The following is a 22,954-nucleotide window of genomic DNA, read 5'->3' on the forward strand; positions in this document are numbered from 1 at the left end:
AAGTTGGAATTTCAGTCTTGACAGCACGTGTCTGTTAGCTTTAGTAAATACAGGGGCAAATCATGCTGTTTATTAGTGTTTCTCTCCATAATCAGATTATTGACAATATATAAAGGCCTATCAAAATTAGAACTATGAGAGAGGAAGTGAGGAACACAAAGCCCTGTCTGGTACAGGCAGAAACCATGGATTTTTCAACGTGAGCTTAGCTTTCGAAAGTCATAATTCGAAAGTTTTGAAATCGGGTTGCCTCATAATTTTTTCTGATTTTGTTAAAGGGCATAATGGCACGTTAAACCTCAGTTCGGTTATAAAATGAAAGGGAGTTCTGCTCAGCAGATTTTCTAGAACTCCGAACAATCAGTCTGTGAGAACACATGGCATCAAAATTATTGGACAATTTATTTCAACGTGATTTTCCATCTGAGTTTCAACTGAAAATCGAAATCCTTCATCCTAGCAATAATATATGGCATTTGGACACACATTGTGGTATATGGGTATAATTAATACATTTTGCACTGAAGTTCACAGAGCCAACAAAGAACCTGAACTTGAATCTGAAAATTCTTGAAATTCCCTGAAAGGATCTTATCTTTTCCTAAATCAAGAGACCCAAATTGAAAGAACTAAATTTGAAAACAAGATTTTACTTACAGTGCCATGAAGGAAGCAGGTGTTGCTAATAGGCAGATGTTCCCAGAACTGAAGTTTAAGAGAATGCCAAAAAGATCCATTTTGACAGCTAAACTCCCTTAATACATACTATTTAGATTACAGAGATCAGATAAGTGCACAATTTTAAAATCATTTATTCCACAAGCTGAATAAGTTATCAGGAAAATTATTTTCTAGCTCACAACCTACTGATTAACTGTGACTTTTTTTTCAGGAAGTAAATAATATCTGACCCAGATACCTGCTCATCACTAGTTCCCTACTTTATATGAAAGAGGTTTGAGTGGGGTTAATAACGGCCCGGTCCACAATACAACTGGAGCAACCTACGATCTGTAATCGTTTGGTACCAGGTGATACCAGTCATAACAACGCCATTTCGAAATTCTCAATATGCAAACAAAATATAACTATTAGAGGTATTTAAAGGAAATCTAATGGACAGACCACTTAATTTCTACCTTTGAAAATTATAATATTTGATAATAGTTTATTTACAACTGAGATTTCTATATCCAATTTGCGAATTCATAATTGCTGCCAATGAATTTTTGAAAAGTCTGGAAGGCTCACTAAACTTCTAACTCAATAGACGGGGAGGAAAAGCAGAGCATTTGCAGAAGATAGGTTTGCTGGATGCAGAGTATAATCAGTCTTTTATGCCTCCATATAATTTTAGGTCAAAGTTCCTAAAAATCAATGCAGAACTCTAAATGATCTTTTAAACTAGCCTACCTTCTTCAGAAAAGAAAATGCAAAGAGAGAGTGTCGAATTGGTCTACAGGATCATTACTTGCGGTCTGAGAAACTTGGGCTTGTTATTTCTTTCTTGCAGTGCCACACATCATTATTTGATTAATCGCCATGGCCTGCATCATTATTTCAGTCTGCTCAGTCCAAATTGCTACTTGGTGACTTTCCCGCCCCCTCCCCCAAAAGAAACTGTCCATCATTTACATAACAAGCAGCCAAACAGAAAACATGCAAATCGATGTTGAAAACCTGACAAAAACACAACTAGCATCTTCCGGGGTGTATTCTGATGAAAACAGCTTGGGTTGGCTTGTTTACCAATGCTATTCCAACAGGTCTGCCCGGTAGAAAAGATTCTGAATATATTTAATCAAATAAAGAATATTTTGACCCCACTACCGGGTAAGAAAAGAAGAGAATGATACCAGTGACATTGATGGGAATGATGCAAGAAGAAATCACTTGGGCATCCTGTTTCATCTTCTCCTCTGGAGTTGGGAGAGGTAGTGCTTTGCTCCAGTTGGTCTGCTTGTCCAGTGTCGAGGGAATATTGTGTACTGGGTTCTTCGGCCTCTGCCCTAACATGACATCAGTGTCTTCATCCTCCGGGGGATGGGACTGCAAGTGAAGTAAAATCAGACTTGTCTATCATGTCTTCTACATAAATTCATATACAAGGAATTGCATAAGTTAGTGAAGAATGACAGGTCAGAAATAAGCTTGTAGGTCACAGGAAAAGTTCCTAGAAAGAGTTAGTAAGTACAACCAATTAAAAGTTATCCTTTCAATAGTCAAGCAGTAGCAAAAGGCACTTGAGGACAGGTGGGGGGATGGGCTAAATCAACATGCTTTTCAGGTCGAATGAAACTAAAAGAACAGCCACAGTAGACAGAAATCCTGAAACTTCAACGTGAAGAAAAATGAATTTCTGATCCAGTGAGGTAAGTCCACTTTCTGAATATCTGTCTCACCATCATTTCCCACTAGAAGCCCCTCCTACAGCATTAGAAGCCTAGGGTCAAAAGGAGACAATTTACATGCTGATAAAAATGTTTCCCCCAAATGAGCCAGGAGGCCTAGAGACTTCCAGAACACAACACCCGAAGGACAAGCCAATCTAATCTCTAAATTCAAATCAAATACCCAGGGTTTGTGCTAGGACTCTGGTGCTTGAGATCCATTTTGCAAACGCCACTTCCTCATCCTCTGTCTGCACCCAGAAAAGCCCATTCTTCTTGGCTTGGGGGGGGGAGTAGGAGTCAGGTGGGGTTCCTTTTCAGATTGGGAAAATAAAAGTTCTTTCCTCTGGCTCAGCTCTGAAAATTCTGCTGTCCTTTGATAGAGATTAATATGATCTAACTTCCACTTAAGAGGTTGAGCTCCTAGTTTAGATAATTAAAAAGGCACTATCTCAATTTTCATTTTAAGGTTGGGTCTCTAAATCACATTATTAAAAGACCCAGATTATACTATTGAACCTAGTTTAATTTCTTTATGCAATTTGAGGAGGACAAGTACAAATAAACATTCGTTCCATCTTTTTCAAGTTAGGTGTCAATAATATTCTTTCCTAAAGTCAGAATCAGTTAAGATTCTTTTTGTCCTCTTCATGTGTGGAAGCATCAGGCCCTGGTGACTCAGAGGACTTCATATATTGTCAAATGAACTGTTCTCCACACTCCTTAAAGAGAAGATTCCAGAGCCAGTGGTTTCAACTAACCCCCAGCATTTGCTTACCTTTTCAGCAGCATCCACAAAGGGCCCCAACACACCCAACATTGCCCCCTTTGAGAAAATTGTGTTCTCAAACATCGCATCGCAAACTTCTTTCTCTCTTCAGCTTTTGTGCAGATTCCCAGTGAAGCTGAAGCTCAAATCAAGTTGGAGCACAAAAGACTTTGTTTCCTAGGTAACTTCCAAGAGGGAAAAAAAAGTTTGGCGCATGCAAAAAGAGAGACAGAAAGAGAGGGAGAGGTAGCAAGAGCTGGCTGGAAACCCCCACCACCAGAAGGCCAGTTTATAGGCTATTCCTTCCTTGAATAACAATGGACTCGAGAACAAAGACAGGGTAGTCACCTGACTACAAACTCGACCAGCAGCCAAAAGTAGTTTTTATTTCATGGCATAGGGATGGTTGGCTGTTCAACAATCCTTTTGTCCTGATCTCTCTGTCACTCTCTGTCTTTCTCTCTTTTTCAATTTGAGAAGCCGAACCTTTACAGTTCTGATGAATATAGGGCAATTCGGAATTTCTTTCTTCCGAACTACAAAGTTCAGGAGCGGCGTCTTGAACAGAGCCTTATTTGCAGCTTAGTGTGGGAGAGACATAGACGGGAAAACCGCCAATAGAATGGCTGTCTGAATCATATTTGACTTCATTCAGGAGAGGAAAGTAGCACTCTCGAAACGGATTGAAAAGAAGGCCTGTTAGTTTGAAGCAAGAGTTTGCATAAAGTTAGAGGAAAGTAGAAAGTGTAGTTAGAAGAAAGTGCAAGTGTCTGGAGAGTGGGACAGTGCCTTGAAGGTGTGTTCTCAGAGCCAGTACCTTTCGACTCCATGGGGTCATGTGGCAACACTCAGTGGGAGAGGGCGAACGGGTGCTGTTAAACTATAAACATGAAATGCAAAAGAAAAAAAAAGAAAACATTAACGGCATGCTCATTACACACAGTACACTCTGCTTTAGCTAAATCTAAATGAAAACACTGAGCCAACCCCTTTGTTCCTTCCTTGTTCTTGGTTCCATAGCATTTTTATTATATGAGAGGCAGCACAAGTAGTGGTGGAGAGCACAGTCTAGTCTGGAGCTTGACTGAGTTCAGTAAAATAGGGAAATAATAGTATATACCCATCAAGGCTATTTTAAGGGTTAAATGTGTAACTATACCTAAGAGAAAAATTCTGGCACGCGGTACACTCTATACATTAATGTCAGCTACTACCCTTACAATTGCTCAAGTATTATACTTACCTCTTAGCCATGAAATAATCTGTGAAACTGTCAATATACACTGTAACATTTCTATCTTATACACCCCCAATCCCATTTTCTAATTTGTCTTTACAGTGGTTTTATTTTCCAGTCGAGGACTTGGAAGGAAATTTTCTATATATAATTTCTTCTTCTGAATGTCTCAAAATTCACCTCTTCTTCATATTCATAGATTATATTTGAAGACAGTGTCAGTTTGGAGGGTGTATGCCCTGTGCAGACACACAAGTTCCCCCACTCCAAAGAACTTCATATGTGGTTTAATGCTGTCATTGTTTTGAAATTCTTAGTCTGAGTAGGGGACTCTGAATTTTCATTCTGCACTGGGTCCCACAAATTATGTAGCCAGTCGTGTCTGAAAAGTAATATGAGAGTCAGAATCCCTTTGTGTTCTCTACGAAGGACACTGAAACTTAAACTCTAAACAGTGCCAAGCCTTAGAATGAAGCAGGGCTCTCTTTTAGCCCTTTCTATATAGCATCGCTTGAATATATCATGAATTACCGCCATAAATGTGTTTTTTCATCCTTTAGGTTATGAATTCCTAGAGGTCATGAGGCATATTTTAATTACCCACCCTCAGTCTCCCATGATACCAGCAAAATGCTTCCCTTTTTGGTTAAGAGTTCACAAATGATTTGTGCACTTGAATTACACCATCTCTGTGACAGGACACTTAAAGTTGAATTCATGTTCAAGACTTCAGGAGGAAGTTGACGTCATAGAATCTGAGGGTACTTACCATCGTAGCGCAAATAACAAAAATCAGAAGGAACTACAAGCAGAGCTTGGTTCTATGAGAGGCTCGGTATTGATATGCTGAGTCAAGTTATTCTTAAATTTATGGCAGACGTGTTTCGGGGAGGGCAGTGGATGCCATAGGCTTAAGTCTCTGTTTATAAATTGCTTTCTCCTTATCTCTCCATGGTTGTTGTTGCAATGTCTGAGAGTTGTGCACTTGGGTACTGCGCACAGGAGATGAAACAGTTGTAGCACAGGACCCAACAAGCAGTGCCTCTGGGATCACAGTCAGTGATGTGGGGGTGGTGCGAGGGATGGAACCTGCATCTCGCAGCTGTAAAGTAGGCGCTGTACCACTGAGCCACATCCCCAGGGCCCAGGGTTCTAAGTATGCTCTTTTTTTTTTTTTTGCTTTTTGGGTTACACCCAGCGATGCACAGGGATTACTCCTGGCTCATGCACTCAGGACTTACTCCTGGTGGTGCTTGGGGATGCTGGGGATGGAACCCGAGTAGGCTGTGTATAGGGCAAACGCCCTACCTGTTGTGCTATTGCTCCAGCCCCAAGTTTCTTTTTTTAAATTTTTATTAGTGAAACACCATGAGGTACAGTTACAGACTTACACATTTTTGTGCTTGGGTTTCAATTATACAATGATCAAATACCCATCCCTCCACCAGTGCCCATTTTCCACCATCACGGATCCTAGTATCCCTCCCACCCCCCATCCCCCCCATCCCACCCCGCCTCTGTGACAGGGCATTCCCTTTTGTTCTCTCTCTCCTTTTGGGTGTTGTGGTTTGCAAAAGAGGCATTGAGTCAGCCCCAGGTTTCTAAGTTTTCATGAACAGAGTTTCTTTTAAATTTAAATAAAGCAAATGCCATCTCCTTAGGTACAACGGACTTTGATAAAATAGGTCTTATTTATGGTAAAGATTTTATATGTTCCTTGGCTCATTGAAAATGGTTATTTTGACAGAGGTCATCTAAGTGGCTACACTGCCTTGGCTCTCATAGGAATCAGTCACAGGGAGTTATGTGCAGGCCTCAAGTAAGATACTGGGATCTGTGCAACAGAAAACTCACATAAAGTCAAACAAAACCTACAAAAAGAAGTCTCTTCAGGACCTGAGAGTTAGTACAGGGGGTAGGGCACTTGCCTTGCACGGGTCCAATCGGGTTCAATTCTCAACATCCCATAGAGATCCCCAAGCACACTGCAAGGAGTGATTCCTGATTGCAGAGCCTAGAGTAACTCCTATATAATTGGGTGTGTCCTCACCACCCTCACCCCACCCCCACCAAACAAAAAAAAATTCTTTCCAGAAACCAACCAAAGGTTTGGGTGTCTCCTGAAAGGATTTCAGAAAATGACAGCAGGGAACTGCAGGACAGAAAACATATCATTGATATCGATATTAATAAATTAAGCTTGTTAGTTTATCTGAAATCTCTTAAGTTTGTTCTAAGGGATGTTTCTTTTTCATTTGTTTGAGAACCTCCCTCCTATTCCATTAAATAAGTGTAAGCTAACACCTGGGAAGGATGAAGGACAAGCGTAGGCAAGTGCAGAGAGCCAGCTCAGATGGTTCAGTTTGAGTTATTATAAGCCAAGGTCTCATGGGTTAACACCACTGAACGTTTCTTCTTAATTGGCTTCTTTCCTATTTGGATAGCAGCTCCACCTTCCTGTTTGTGAGGGCTGAGCAGATATTCTTCATTTTTTTAATTGAATCACCATGAAATGCACAATTACAAAGCTATTCATGTTGGGTTGTAGTCATACAATGTTCCAACACCATCCCTTCACTAGTGCACACTTCCCACCACCAATGTCCGTTTCCTACCTGCTGCCACCCCCACCAGCCTGCCTCTATGGCAGGCAGTTTTCTTCTTTTAAGACAGATATTCTTGAGCTTGAGTGTAAGACTGTGTTCTTTGATTTCCCCCACCTAGATGCAAGCATTCAGTCCCTGCAGATGCTCTGTCTTTTAAGCATTTTAAATTTCTAGTATTCTGTCGGAAATTGTCCTCCTATCAGAAATATTCCAAAGTTGGGATAGTCCTCATGGTAAAAGAGCTTAGGTCTTTTAGAATATGATGGACAAGCAAAAATGCACCCAGAAAAGAATAGACAACAGGGCCAGAAATATGCTCCCAAGAAAGAATAGTAGAAAACAGTTTATGGTCTTTTAACATAGTCAGGGGCTGGAGAGATAGCACAATGGCTTGCACACGGCCAATCTAGGTTCGATTCCTGGCATCCCATAATTCCTGAGTAATTCCTGTGTGTAGAGCCAGGAGAAAGCCCTGAGCATCACCTGGTATGGTCCCCAAAGAAAACAAAACAAAATGTAGCATGGGCAAAATTAAAACAGAAAATTATCCAGGGAATGCCCTGCCTCAAAGGCAGGGTGGGGTGAGGGTGGGGGAGGGATACTGGGATCATTGGTGGTGGAGAATGGGCACTGGTAGAGGGATGGGTACTCGATCACTGTATGACTGAAAAGCAAGCACGAAAGTTTGTAAGTCTATAACTGTACCCCACGGTGATTCACTAATAAAAATTTTTTTTAAAAAACAGGAAATTATCGTGATTTTATACTTTAGAGGATGCCTATTGATTGATAGTGTGAACTACTCCAACCTCTGGTCTTCATGCACCCATTGAATTTGAATGTGCTTCCTAACTGAGGGGGAGCAAGCTATATGGTATTGAATTAATGGCCAACCTGTGAGATCACTGATGGCTGCCCAGATGACTCTAAACCTTGGGCAATTCATGTATGCTTATTTTCTTATGTGCTGGTATGTCTATTTCTCTGTAGCTGACCCCTGCTGAATATCAATTCAGACATTATTCAACCCCAACATTCAACCCCAATCCAGACATTATTCCAATTAACAGTGTTTTATTTCTCCCATGAATTAGTAACTGCTCTAGCTTAGTGTTCTAAAACACTGTAACATCCTCTTATAGGTGTTTGGTCAAAGGAAGTAAAATTGTGATGGATTTTTGACTTTAATATGATGAATACAATAATTAGTTTATAGAGTTTCCCCCTAAATTATAGAAGACGTGAAATGGCAAGAGAATCACTACTGCGGGACATCTCTGCTTGGCCCAGCATGTCTCTCTTGAATGGGTGTAGATGGATTAGGTTAGGAAAAGCTGCATGCTGATCAAACTTGCATGAACACAATTATTCTTTCAAGGCGCTATTTAAAAAAATCTCTGTTGCTTATTCAGAGTAAGGTTTGTATGAGTAGGAACCATTTCTTGTTCATAATTGTATTCCTACTGCCTCGGTAATGCTTAATAAATATTTGTTGTACTGTTAGCACCCCCGTGTGCCTGGAATAAGCAAACAAAAATCCTCTCTAAAGAATATCAAATTATTTCCACATAATTTTTTTTCAGCACAAAATCAAAGTAAGTAGGCAGGCAGGAGACAAAAGAGCATGAGCAAGAAGCATCCAAAATATTAGACGAAAGAAGCAGATGCATAAGAACTTCTGCCTTTGAAATTAGTGGTTCACATGGGGGAACAATGAACAACTTTGGCTTCCCCAGAATTATTCAAGCATGCCAGAAGATAACATCGTTCATTCATTCTTTCCATTTCATTCATTCAAAGCACTTACTTAGATGAGGGTGAAAATTAGCTTCAATTGACACAGATTATTAGATAAATGGTTATTTCGCCCCCTGAATTTATGCATGTTCATTGTACAATTCTTTTAACTTGTACTCTTGAAATTCCTCATAATAAAAATGTTGAAGGATAGAGAGGGAGAGGACAGGAATTTATTGTTCCATTTATAGACTTCTATTCTGACTCTTCTACCACCAACTCTAAGAGGCATCAGACAGACAAGCTGCTTCATTGTAGAATCAGTCACCACTGGCCATGACCATCTTGCCTCTGACAAAAGATGTTTCTTTGATGTTTCCACCCTATTTCTGTCCCCGTTGGTGCCATCAGTCATATCCTCAAATCCTATCTAAAGCTTCCCATGAAACTGATCTAACAAAAGCTAGAATTCTACTTATGACAAGTCTTCAGAGCAAGAAATAGTAGACATTATACTCAGGAACAGTCAAAGACATTTCTTTGGTAAGTAATGAAGGAATAATTCTCAACACCCAATCTTTTTGATGTGTGTTCATGTGTGTGTGTGTATGTGTGTGTAAGGTTATTGTTTTCACTTTTGTCTCAATGAACAAACATTTCTCCAAAGATATCACAATTTTTTATAATCTTTCTCTTACTGCCAAAAGAAAAAAAATAATCCTTCCACTCCATATTTTACTTTCTTTTCAGTTACATTTTATATGCTGATAGGGGCTTATTTCGCTTCAAAACTTTCCAGAAGACATCTGTTAAAGCGTTGTGGGTATTCCAGTGGGAAATGTTTTGAAAAATTGGCTTTGGTTTGTGATCTAACTGATACCACATGGCATTTATAGCAGTCAACTTTCAGAGCTGATTTATTACTATCATGCTGTCTTAAACATGAGAAATATTTACTAGAGAGTGGATGTTGTGGTATATTTGAATACAGGAATTAAACCTTAGAGGGAAGACATCCATTGCAAGCCACACTGAGTTCCTAGTGAGGTCATCTGGAATATTATTCTCATTCTTCTGTGGGGCTTTTTTGTCTTTAGCTCAAATCCCCGAGTTTCTGCACATATTAATGCCTGCCTGTGAGATGGAGACCTTGTCTGCCTCATATTTTCCTTCTCTGGAGTGTGTGTATATGTTGCAAGGAAGTATGAAGTGCTGTGATCTTTCTGGAAGGCTGGAAAGACTCTGGCAGTGTTTTCTTTTCTTGCTGTTACAATTCCATACCAGTTGAAATCTCATGAGACTGTATTAAAGTCTCCCACTGACTAGCATTCTGCTCTTACCTTCCAAATATATATAATCACTTCATTTACTGGGTTCAGGCTAGAGAGATAGTATAGTGGGTAGGGCACTTGCCTTGCATGCATCCCACCCTGACAATCTCATATAGTCCCCTGTGCCCTGTCAGGAGTGATCGCTGAGTGCAGAGCCAGAAGTAAGCCCGAAACACTGCAGAGTGTGGACTCCAAACCAAAATAAATAAGTAAACAAACAAACAAACAAACACGTAAATCCATACTTTATTTGATGAGTGATTCCTCAGCTAAGAGGTGCTGGGTGTGGCTCAAAAAAAAAAAAAAACACCCCTCTCAGAAAACATACTGTGTTTCTCCCTTTCTTCCCTCCTTAACATCAACAATTACTAAAATGAACAACTGTGGGTAAACCAAGTGATGAGGGAAGTAAACATTTTAGGATCACCTATGATTTCTTTGTCCTAGGCATTTTTGTTTTCCTACATAATCTTTGTCATTACTCTCTCCCAGGTGGTCAAGGTCCTTCCAGGGCCTTACTGTAGCCCTGCAACTTTTCAAATTCCTCACACTCCTCCCCCAATCCGCAGGGAGACTAGAAGCAAGCCCACAGATGCACTCAACATCAACATGCAGAGAACATCCGTGATAAACCCAAAGCAATACATCTCTGGAGAAGAACTCTGGAAAACAGTTGCAAGCTAAGAGGGAGATCTTTGGGAATAGATGCTCTCTAGATTTCTCTTCTAACCACCTTAATATCATTTAAAACCCACAAATGCTTAAGTATTCCAGACTATAATATAGTATGTGTGTAAAACAATAGTTCACTCTTTTTATTGCTGATCATTAGTATATTTTGGTATGGTGATCACAGTTTGTTTAACCAGTCACTTGTTGAAGGGCATTAGAGTCTTTTCCAAGTTTTAATTTACAAAACGGACTAGTGTAAAACTTCAAAAAATAACAGCCTTATCATGATGCACCTATTTTTCCAAGTTACCATTACCTTTCTCACCTGACAGTGCCATCACCTCCATTTCCAAAAGATGAATAGCATGTACAAGGGTGCTCAACATCATTTCTGATCAAGAAAAATTCAAATGGAAACCCTGATGTTGTACTATACACCAGAGGGGCTAAAATTACAAAGATAAATAATAATGTGTTGCACAGATGTGAAGCAACTTGAATTTTCATAACTGGCTGGTGGGAATGCAGAATGCTGTAGTAGCTTTGGAAATTGGCATTAACTAATAAACTTAAACCTCTGTCTACTCATTAATTTACCTGTTAGGTATACAGATGTAAGGAAAACAAATATGTCCCCCCAAAAGCTTGCATAAGAACACTGACAGCAACATTATTGGTAAAAGTTAAAAAATAAATCCCGGGGCTGGAGCAATAGCACAGCTGGTGGGGTGTTTGCCTTGCATGCGGCCAACCCGGGTTCAGTTCCCAGCATCTCATATGGTCCCCCAAGCACCGCCAGGGATAATTCCGGAGTGCAGAGCCAGGAGTAAACCCCTGTGCATCGCCAGGTGTCACCCCCCCAAAAAATCCCACCACTAGAAGCAACTCAAGTATCTACTAAGGCTGAGGCAACTGTGGGTTTCTATGTTCATATAGTAGACTACTACACGGCAACAAACAACAACTCACTCGCTACATGCAACAGCGCCCTCAGAGAAACAGAGAGAAAGAAGCCAGGAACGACACTGCGTGGCATGTTCACATTGTGTTCCACCCTGCTGGGAGAGAGATGTCTTGTGTATGAAATATGCCCCTTGGGAGCAGGGTTTGAATGACCTTGGTGATGGTGTGCTTTCTCCCCAAAATGCAAAGTGCAAGAGAATATGTAACCTCAAGGAAGTTCTCCTGTGCCTAAATGAAATTTTGTAAGGCGATGGAATGGAAAACAACGTTAGGTATTTTAAAACTCTGCAGCACTTTGTTTAATTGTGTTCTCTTAATGAACAGGAGGCGTTTGAAATGTGCAGAGCATAACACAACTGTATATCAAAGCGAGCATGGTTAAAGAAGTTCCCCTGCGGGTGGAAGAGAGTGCCAGGGAGGCTTGGATGGAGACCCCTTTCAGCTGCTGCTCAGTTGTCTCTGCACAGGCGTTACTCAGGACTGTCAAGAAGAACACAAGGAAAGCCCTTCTGGCCCCATGATCACTATGATGTTGAAGCCAATGAGAAGCTTATTCATCCCTGTGGCCAGCACTGCCAATTAGTGGGGTCATTGCCAAAGGCCAGTCAGTTTGTCAATCTTCAAAGGTTGCTAGCACCAGATGAAAGACATGAGTGGGGAAAGGCAGGCAGGCTTTGAAGTGCAGCAAAGGAGGCTCTGAACTGCTGCAACAGACAGATGCCCTCACCCAAGTCCTGATGCTGGCAGCAGGAGCCCTAGCAGGTGATGATTCCTCCTTTCTCCCTCCTCCCTCCTGTACTAGCCTTGGCTGGGGGCTTCCATGTGCTCCCTGCATATCCCTGTCCTTTCAAGTCAGCCTTGAAACTCAGGCCCCATGTGGCAAAATGTGCAGAGCCAGGAGTAACCTCTGCGCATCATCAGGTGTGACCAAAACCAAAATAAAACAAAGAAATAGATTCATACTGGGCTGTGAGAGACAGGCTTGTATGTGTCCTACCTGGTTTGATCCCATCATCCTGTATGGTATATGACCCTCTGAGCCCCTCCAGGAACAATTCCTGAGAGCAGAGCCAGGAGTGACCCCTGAGCATCACTGGGCATGACCCCCAAAATAAAAAAAACATAAAAAATGAACAACCTCCCACACACGCAAAAGGAAAATAAATAAATAAAAGTTAAAAAGCTCAGAAGCTTAGTACAGTCACACTCTACTGACTCACGCACCTTATCACAGCACACTTCTTTTGCAGCACATTTTAAAGGGTAAAATATTATTCATGCATAAGCCATGTACATTCTGCCTTTCTTTTTTCCTTCTTTTCATTTTTCAATTGACGCTCTCTTTATTTAAAAAAATCCCTTTGTAAATATTATCACATGCAGGTAAAGGTAAGTAAGGTAAGGTAAAGGCCCTCCCGTTGTTCATCGATTTGCTCGAGCGGGCCCAGTAATGTCTCCATTGGAGACTTTGTTGTTACTGTGTTTGGCATATGGAATACGTCACGGGGAGCTTGCCAGGCTCTGCCGTGCGGGCGAGATACTCTCGGTAGCTTGCGGGACTCTCCGAGAGGGGCGGAGGAATCGAACTCGGGTCGGCCATGTTGGCTGCGTGCAAGGCAAACGCCCTACCGCTGTGTTATTGCTCTAGCCCTACCAGCACATGCAGGTAACCCTACCAAAGTCAGGACGCAGAAAATTTCCATTACCATCCCAAAGTCCTTCTTGCTGTCCTACCATAGCCACAGCACTTCCCACTCACTATCTCCACCTCCATCCAGCTCCTGGTCACTGCTATTCTGTCCTCTACCTCTTTTTGGTTTGTCTTTCCAAAAATGTAACCTGGAATGACTTTTTTGGAATCCTACCTTTGGTGACTGGCTTCTTTCACTCAGCATAATGTCTTTAAGATCATCCATGTTGTTGTGTGTATCTGCAATTCTTTCCTTTCTCTGGTGAGCAGTATTACATTGTTTGCTTATATTCTGAACAGTGAGAATGTCTCAGACAGGTTAATGTAAACCTGAGACTGTTCTTTAATGTTGTGTATAGAAAAATAGTTTCATTGGCTGTCCCACAGCCAGACTTGGATTTAAAAAAAGCAAGGAATTCTAAACCTAAAATATGCAACAAGGAATTTTCCTTCTTTATCAGAATTTTAATAGAAGCCAGACTCACTGACTATTGCTTTCATTAGCACTTGTGTTAGAGTCTCTCAGCTCCGAACATCTTCTTCCATATTCTGCTCTGTGATCCCAGGACTTGGCAGAGTGTCTTCCTCACCAGCTGTTAGGTTCCGCCCTGGCAATGTTAGCTGCTTTCTGTAGTCACTGTCTCCACAGTTTCCCATTTGCCATGTCAGTCTCGTAAGAACTTTCATCTATTAAAGGCTCTCTTTCTAAAGAACTGGTGTTTTCTGCTTTCCTGACTGAACCCCAACTGGTAAGATAGGTGGCACCAGCCTTCCCACCCTCCACATTTATGTCAGGGGCATCTAAGTACTTGCTATTTCAGTTCCTCTGTTCAGTCAGGCTGTGAGGTATCAAGATAATAGTGAACTCTGCAGCTTATGAGAAAGAGCAAGGAGAGCTGACATAGTCTCAGGAAGAAAGTGCTTCTGGTGACCCTGGAAAATGACTGTGGAGGGGAAAGTATTTGTGCTAGAATCAATAACTGTGTCATCCCATATGCTGCATGCTATGATAATTTGCTCCAAGAAAAATACCCCATTGGGACAACAGCTACTATTGAAGTCCCAAACTACTCTCTGAAATCTATCTGCTTCTGCAAAGACCAAACAGGTGAGCTAAATGTGGAACTTGGTAGGCATCACTCCCCCTGCAATCTTATACCTGACACTAATGTCAGATTCCTCTCTCCTACTCTACTCAGAAGGAACCTCTAGAAATTGAGTCAATTAATCCTATGCATGCACCACCTGGTGTCATCATCAAGCATTACTTATTCTGATCATGTCATTTTTTTTGTGCTAGAATCCTTCAGTAATTTCTTATGCCTACAGAATACATCCCAACTTTTTGCTCTGCCATTCAAGTTTCTTCAAAATAGGCCCTACTGAAACATTACAGCCAAATAAAGTATTTGCATTCATGTAAACACATTCCATTTCTCCTGCCTCTATGTGCTTGATCTTGTGATTTCCTCAGAATGCGACCCCTTTCTTCCGAGTGTTCATATCAAAATTCTACGCTATCCTTCAGAGCATTTCCAAATGCTACCTTTCTCATGAAATTTAATCCTATCAGCTACCTAACTCTAAATACCACACAACAGTTTTGAATTCACACCTTTATATTGAGTACCATATAATTCCTCCTATATCTGTGTACTCTGTGTGGCTGTGATTATGTCTTATTTTTTTTGTATCCTTTCAGTACTTTATAAAAATGGTAATAGTAGGTGCGTTCTTGCTACTTTCCAAAATGAAGGGATTAGTGAGAAGGCATTTCACATGGAGCTATTAATTCAAGAGTGCAGAATATTCTCTAGAGACGCATGTGTACTTTGGCTAAGATCTAGGGCCTGTGCAAAGGATTTGTTACAAAGTCATCTGGAAAGATAATTCAGGACCAGATTGCAGAGCCAGGCTTAGGGAGCCAGGCTAAGGATCTGTATTTCTGTATTTATGCAGAGTGGAGGAACTGAAGATATAGGATAAGGGAAGAGTTTGTATGTCAAAGATTCTCATACCAAGGATTGACTCATGGGCTGGAGCAACCGCACAGCAGGTTGGGCGTTTGCCTTGCATGAGGCGGACCTGGCCGACCCGAGTTCAATTCCTCCACCTTCAATTCCTCCGCCCCTCTCGGAGAGCCCAGCAAGCTACCGAGGGTATCTCATCCACACGGCAAAGCCTGGCAAGCTACCTGTGACGTATTCGATATGCTAAACACAGTAGTAAGTCTCACAATGTTACTGGGTCCGCTCAAGCAAATCGATGAACAACAGGAGGAGAGTGACAGTGACCAAGGATTGACTCATAACTGGCTGAAGAAACCAATGAGGAGAGATATAGTAAAACATCTAAACTGAAACAATACACATAATTTGGCTACAAGAAAAAATTCGAGACAAGTAATAAGACAATGGACTACTTCTGAGAGAGCTGCAAAACTCTAAGTTCATTTTATAGACGTGAACTAGATCTGACTAGAACACTGTGGTATGTAAATCTCTTATAGGCCTGGTCAGTTTTTCTTAGGCCCTACTCATGTAAGTCAACAGAATATTAAAAGATCTCTAATGACCTATGACAAAAGTGAAAGAGGGAAAGCCTGGATAAGAGAAGAGAGCTGCAGATGGAGAGAAAGGGAAACAGAGAGAAAGTCATTATTTCAAGACAGATTAAAGAGTATTGAAATATGTGTCTTATCAGCGTTAGTCTATAACACTTTCTCTTAGCTCAGGACTCCGTTATCAGCCTCCCAATTATTCTGCAAGCTAGTTTAGCTTGGGGGCTAGAGAGATAGTAGAGCAGGTGAGGTGCTTGCCTTGCATGAATCTGACCTGGGTTGGAACCCTGGCACCCCATATTGGTCCCATGAGCGTTGCCAGGAGTTATCCCTGAGCGCAGAGCCAGGAGTAAATGCTGAGCATGGCCAGGTGTGGCCCCAGAACAAACAAAGCTAGTTTAGTTTTTCTCAGAGGCTGCTTTCTCATTATAACCTATATTTTTGCTGCTGCTAGAAAATTCCAAAGTAAACATGGGCATTATTGATAGTGCTGGACTATGACCAAGAAGGTTTGGGTCCTAGTTTGTGTGATTTCCTCTGTTACTTCTCAATAAGGTGTTGGAATATCCCCCTAAAACTTGGTGAGAAGAAAATTATGATTTGTCAGTCCTTTGCTTTCAAATTCCTGAAATTCACAGTGTGAAAAATGTGAAAACCATTATTAGGCTAACAAATGAGAAACACTGTTTCCTGGCTATTTTTGAAAAACCAAGCCTCATGAAGAATGTGTAACTGTGAAGATAATATGTTGGAATAAGTTGTCTAAAGATCCCTGATGATAAGGAGTTAGGCCTCAGTGTTCATCTGGTGCATTTGCCATCAGGTCCCATCTCATGTCGCGTGTCTTTATTCAGTAGACACCACCCAACACTCTACCTCTGCTTGGACATGGTCACTTAGTGAGAGAACTGGTGTGTTTCAGTATCTTTGAGGAAGGGTTGTTTCTGAGCCTATCTATGTAGACATTATAATGTAGGATAGCTTCTGAGCCTAACTATGTAGACATAATGTAAGTAGTGACTTCAAGAGTCCACGTGGACATATTACAGGCTAATTGCAGCAATAGGAGATATTTCAGCTCAAGCAGTAATCCATTCAGCAGGGACGAAGCTGAACACCACAAATGTGTGCCGCACTTCAAGTAGAAGTACTTAGTTCAGAATTTCTTGGGGCTGGAGCAATAGCACTGCAGGTGGGGCGTTTGCCTTGCACGCGGCCAACCCAGGTTCAATTCCCAGCATCCCATATAGTCCCCTGAGCACCGCCAGGAGTAATTTCTGAGTGCATGAGCCAGGAGTAACCCCTGTGCATTGCCGGGTGTGACCCAAAAAGCAAAAAAAAAAAAAAAACCCCAGAATTTCTTAACTTTACACAGCAAATTTTAGAAGACCCCAGGAATGATCTAGGAATCTGCCATGCTGAGGGCCAAAGGGTCAAATACTTTGTATCTTCTCACCATTTTAGATCTTCTGTCTTTTAGACTTTGCAATTTAAAATAAGCATATTTGGAACTAAGAGTTTTTAGTTGAACATTCCTTTTCCTGGAATGATATATCTATCACAGATCCTGGAGGTTTCAAGTCCAGAACCTGTGAAATACCCATAGCTAAGTGAATATGTATATATAAACTTTATATTTTGAAATAATATTATGGAGAAAGTTGCAAAAATAGTAGTCTATGGATACCTTTTTGACCCAGTTTTCTGTAATGTTAACATTTTATATAACCACAGTAGGTTTATTGAAACCAGGGTATTGATAATAATAAGTACCATTATTTAACCTTCTTTGAATTTTCCCAATTTTCCTACTAATGTCTTCTTTTCTGGCCCAGGATTCAATCTAGGACCCCATGTTGCATCTAGTTGTCAAATCTCCTGAGTCTCAGACTAAGCAAGGATGTATTTTGCTTTCCAACTCTACGATTTGCATAAAGATGACAGGAAAGATGACAGGATCTGCTGAGATGAGCTATTCTGGGTGTTATGTGTGATGGTCAAAGTGAGTATGCCAAATGAACAGCTGAGGAGCACCATGTTCAAGATCATGAAGGAAGCCAGTCAGAATGGGGATGGTGGTGCACATATTCATGGAACTGGTGAAGGTTTGGGGCAAAGTGGCTGTTGAGTCGAAAATGAGCATCTCATTTCTTACTCTTCCTTGCTCTTTACTATTAAAGAACTAGAACTTGGGGGCCAGAAAGGCAGCATGGTGGGCAGGGTGCTTGGCTTGCATGCGGCCGACCTGGGTTCGATCCCTGGCACTTCATATGGTTCCCAAAGCCCACCAGGACTGAATCTTGAATACAGAACCGGTAACAGGTCTTGAGCACAGCCAGGTGTGGCCCCAAAACACCAAAAAAGAGAACTGGAATTTGACATTCTTTCTTCCTACTAGTCATACCCCTCACCCCATTTCTCTCAGGTTACTTATGCTATAGGGCAAACTCAGGTGAACTGTCAATACAAAACTGCCTTTAGGATACATAGAGCATCACCACATGGCATAGCCAGTCTATTCATCTTCACCTGTTCCCCGTTTATAACCACCCTCTCCCCTGGTTCTACTACTGAACATCACTTCATCTCATCCATTCATCCATTCATCTCAAGGAAGAGAGAGAGTATGCAGAAGGCACTGTGAAGCCACTGCTATGCCAAACTCTCCCTGGAGGGAGACCGTAGCCATGCTGCCTTTTCTCCCACCTGGCTTCTGGATGCTCTGCAACCCTTTCCAGATGTTCTTTGCTTTCTGCTTCTGTCTCCGGTCTACCATTCACTTACTCTTTCATTCTCCCTGCTTTTCATTATGCCTCAAAGCCCCCATCAGATACTCCAAGCTATGCCTGCTAAATATGATTCTCATTGCACAAGATGCAATTTTTAATTTTTTTCTTTTTGGGTCACACCCGGCGATGCATAGGGGCCACTTCTGGCTCCGCACTCAGGAGTTACTCCTGGCGGTGCTCGGGGGACCATACAGGATGCTGGGAATTGAACCCGGGTCGGCCGCGTGCAAGGCAAACGCCCTACCCGCTGTGCTATCTCTCCAGCCCCAATTTTTAATTTTTAATTCACCTTCACTCATATACGAGCTTCTTGGATGTCTTCTCCCTATAGGCTTTGGACAATGGAACTTTTTTCTCAGAACTGCCTCTTACTCTCCTTCCCTAAGGAGGGCTTCTTCTGGAAAGGTAAAGGATGTCAAACCCAGTTGTTGAGGTCGTTGGCGTACCTAACTCACTTAACCTCTGGCCTTTGATTCTGTACAAGGAGAATTCTCCACATAGTAACTATTGGCTGCTCTTCTTGGTAGCAGCTATAGCTATATGGTTGCACATTTGCTCCACATGGGGGCTCCCTCAACACTAGAATAGCTACTCTAATAGCATGCCGGACTGTTTCCAGGCTTTTTGAACAAGGAGGCCTAAACATCTCCCTATATCCCACCTACGCAACATGGTTTATGCCTCAGTGTCAACATGCTTAGGGAATTTTTCACATCACTTTCCAAATAGAAAAAAAAATCACGTTATGGAAGTGCCTAACTTAGCCCGCCTATGAGATTTAGAGATTGTCCTCAGTATCCAGAAGATTTTCATTCTAGGCAAATGATGATGGTAGATGCCACAGTCAGCTTCCAGAGAGGATGAAAGCATCGGATGCATTGTTGTATTCACTGCCTGGTAGCACTGGCTTAGAACCATAGGTGCCAGGGCAGGGGCACAACCTGAGCCGGAGTTAGAGATCTCTAAGGGAACCAAAACAGTTTCACTGCCAAAGTCAGTTTAGTGCAGACCTCCGTGAATGGAAGCTACTGCCATCCTGAGGACGTAAGCTATTCGTTCACATATCTGCCCAGAGCTCGCTTTGTCTCATTTACTGCTTGCCTGCTTGCTTGCTCGCTTAGGAAGAAAGATGTGCCTATAATTCTTTAGGAAGAGAATTACTAACGAATACCACAGGGATGGGAAAGGAGCAGGGGACAAAGGAGTCACTAGGCAGGATGGCTCACATAAATGTGGACAGCAAATTCTGCATAAAGTGTCTTTGTAATCAAGTGGTGTAATATAGGAATTGTATAAAAGAAGACAACAGATATTCATCTGTTCGGTACCTCTTGCTTGACTTGCAAATTCAAGCATATGACTTTTTCCTTTTTGGGCAGCATAGCCAACTGTTTTCAGTCATGTTTGTGTCTTATCATTCTATTTAAAACTGTATCCATTTATCCATAATTATTTGGGGTCAAAACAAAGCAAATCTACTTCTTTTTGATTTTCTCCCACACCTCCTCAGTGTGGCTGTTATACATTTGTTATCACAAATCATTAGATTTATCTGGTACTAGTTTGTGCCATTTGGGATATTTCTCGCATTCTGCTCGATGCTATTTATTTATGAGGTAGTACGATAAACAATTCCTGGGCAAAATCGAAACAACCTGCTACCCACCCAAAAATATACACAAAGAAGTGTCACTCTCCCTGGATCCTACAACTTCCTTATCACCACCATTGTTTCTGTTCTATTCCTATCCACCCCTTCCTGAAAAGTAATCTCAGTTCATTTCTGGTTTATCCTTCCAGAATAGTTTTGTTATAAGGGTTTGAAAAAGCACATCTGTTTCAATATGTGCCTGACTCTTTAAAAAAGAATCTGAACTTAATGAGAATTTTGTATTTGCTTCAGCATGAGAAATGCAAGTGCAAAACTCGAAAGGAGGTGTATGCAAAAGGGGCACGCAGGTGACTTGAGCTGGACAAGAACATACAAAATGTACTCACCACAGCTCTGAGATCAAGCTCCTGGGTGCACCTCCAGTGCACCCCTGCTGGAACAAACAGCTTCCCCTAATTGTAGATCATCCTCCTTCTGGTCCCTTGCTGAAAGACACAACCTGCATCCTTCTCACCCATTCTGCAAGTAAATGCTAGGAACTTTTCTAGCTTGATCAGAGTACTTTTGTATTTCTTAGCTATTTTTCATGTTTAGAACTGTGCATCTGTTTTTTAATTATGTTCTTTGTGTGTATTATAATGGTCACATGGGGGGGGTGTTGTCACATTAACCATGGTTTCTCCATTAAATCATGACATTTTGGAGTGTGGAGATTTTAGGGGTGCATATGCTGTTGATAGCAGAATGTACTATATCTTTTATACAAATAAGTGATATCTGTGTCCTTTCTGACATTTTTCTTTATAGCATATAAGAGATATTCTCTGAGAGTTTTCCTCTGTCACTTGAGTCTCTCCAGAAATTAATTCATATTCCTTATTTGTTCATATACCATTAGTTCATATTTCTTATTTGCGCATGTGTGCATGTTCATGGTGTAAGGCATAAAAGTCATGGCCTCATCCACAGAGGTATGTATTCTGTAATTCAGATATACCCTGGACCCCAGATCCCTTGAATTTCTTATATACAGCTGCATAGCACAGTGGGTAGGGCATTTGCCTTGCATGCGGCTGACCTAGGTTTGATTCCTCCGCCCCTCTCGGAGAGCCCAGCAAGCTACCAAGAGTATCTCGCCTGCACAGCAAAGCCTGGCAAGCTCCCCATGACATATTCACATGCAAAAACAGTAACAACAAGTCTCGCAATGGAGACATTACTGGTGCTTGCTCAAACAAATTGATGAACAACGGGAGGACAGTGCTACAGTGCTATAGCTGCATAGTACTTCATTATTAGATTGTCCAGTAAGTTTATTCCATCACTGCTGTACTGGTATCATAGATAAAGGTCTAATAACACTAATGGATAAATATCTCTAAAATACATCCATCTATGTTGTTTCCAGTACCAGGCTATTGTAATTTAAGCATTTTTTTGCATTGTTGGAAGTTCATGTTTAAGAATTGCCAGTGCAGGGGCTGGAGCTATAGCACAGCGGGTAGGGCGTTTGCCTTGCATGCGGCCGACCCGGGTTCGATTCCCAGCATCCCATATGGTCTCCAGAGCACCGCCAGGAGTAATTCCTGATTGCAGAGCCAGGAGTAACCCCTGTGCACTGCCGGGTGTGACCAAAAAAGCAAAAAAAAAAAAAAAAAAAGAATTGCCAGTGCAAAAAGTGTATTTAGGTTTAAGCATCATCAAATTTTCCTCCAAACAGTATGATTCCACACTCCCAATGCATAGGGTGTCTGTTGTTCCTGTTTCATCGCAGAATATGTTTCCATATTGTTAAATTTTTTTTGTGAAATAAAATCTTTACTCAGGAAATGTCTCATAATAATTTTTGTTCATCTAATAGGTGATAGTATTTATAATCTGAATAGTATCTCAATGTGGGTGTTTTATTTATGAGTGAGTGAGCATGGAAATTTTTTTTTTTGCTTTTTTTGGGTCACATCTGTCGATGCACAGGGGTTGATCCTGACTCTGCACTCGGGAATTACTCCTGGCAGTGCGCAGGGGACCATATGGGATGCAGGGAATCGAACCCGGGTCGGCCACATACAAGGCAAACGCCCTACCCGCTGAGCTATTGCTTCAGCCCCAAGTGTGGAAAGTTTTTTAAGTTGTCTAAGAAACTTTTATTTTGTTTTAGGGGCAAGCACAGCTGGAAGTACGGAGGGCTTATCACTGGCTCTGCTCAGGGGTCACCCCTAGTGGTGTGTAATGCTACAGACTGAACCAGAGCCAACTGCATGAAAGGGAAATGGAAGCCTTATAGCTCTTCAACCCCATTTCTCTTGGAATGGGCTGGGCACTCCCAGTGGTACTCAGGGCTTACCCAAGGATTGAACTTGGGTCAGTTGTGTGCAAGGCAAAAATCCTACCCATTGTACTAGTGCACTGGTCCCAGCTTCAGCACTGCTTTTTTGTGGATGTATTTGTCCACTCAAGTGTCAGTTTGTGGTTCCACCCTCCCATTTTTCTTTTTTCCTATTTTTTGGGGTCACACCCAGTGATGCCTTGGGGTCACTCCTGGCTCTGCACTCAGGAATTACTCCTGGCGGTGCTCGGGGGACCATATGGGATGCTGGG

The 22,954-nt window shown here is 41.6% G+C and overlaps 1 protein-coding gene across 3 annotated transcripts in view; it reads right to left on the reverse strand.

Moving 5' to 3' along the window:
* Positions 1 to 22,954, reverse strand: part of NHS (NHS actin remodeling regulator) — a 371,148-nt gene that overhangs the window by 10,091 nt on the left and 338,103 nt on the right. For 2 of the 3 annotated variants that reach the window (XM_056131256.1, XM_056131257.1), the window contains exon 4: positions 1,857 to 2,049. In XM_056131256.1, the coding sequence (XP_055987231.1) occupies positions 1,857 to 2,049 (193 nt within the window). Of the gene's footprint in view, positions 1 to 1,856; positions 2,050 to 3,168; positions 3,242 to 22,954 lie in introns of those variants that run through there. The other variant, XM_056131259.1, reaches the window with a different exon arrangement.

Source organism: Sorex fumeus, unplaced genomic scaffold (assembly GCF_029834395.1).
Source record: "Sorex fumeus unplaced genomic scaffold, SorFum_2.1 ptg000086l, whole genome shotgun sequence".
Taxonomy (NCBI): Eukaryota; Metazoa; Chordata; class Mammalia; order Eulipotyphla; family Soricidae; genus Sorex; species Sorex fumeus.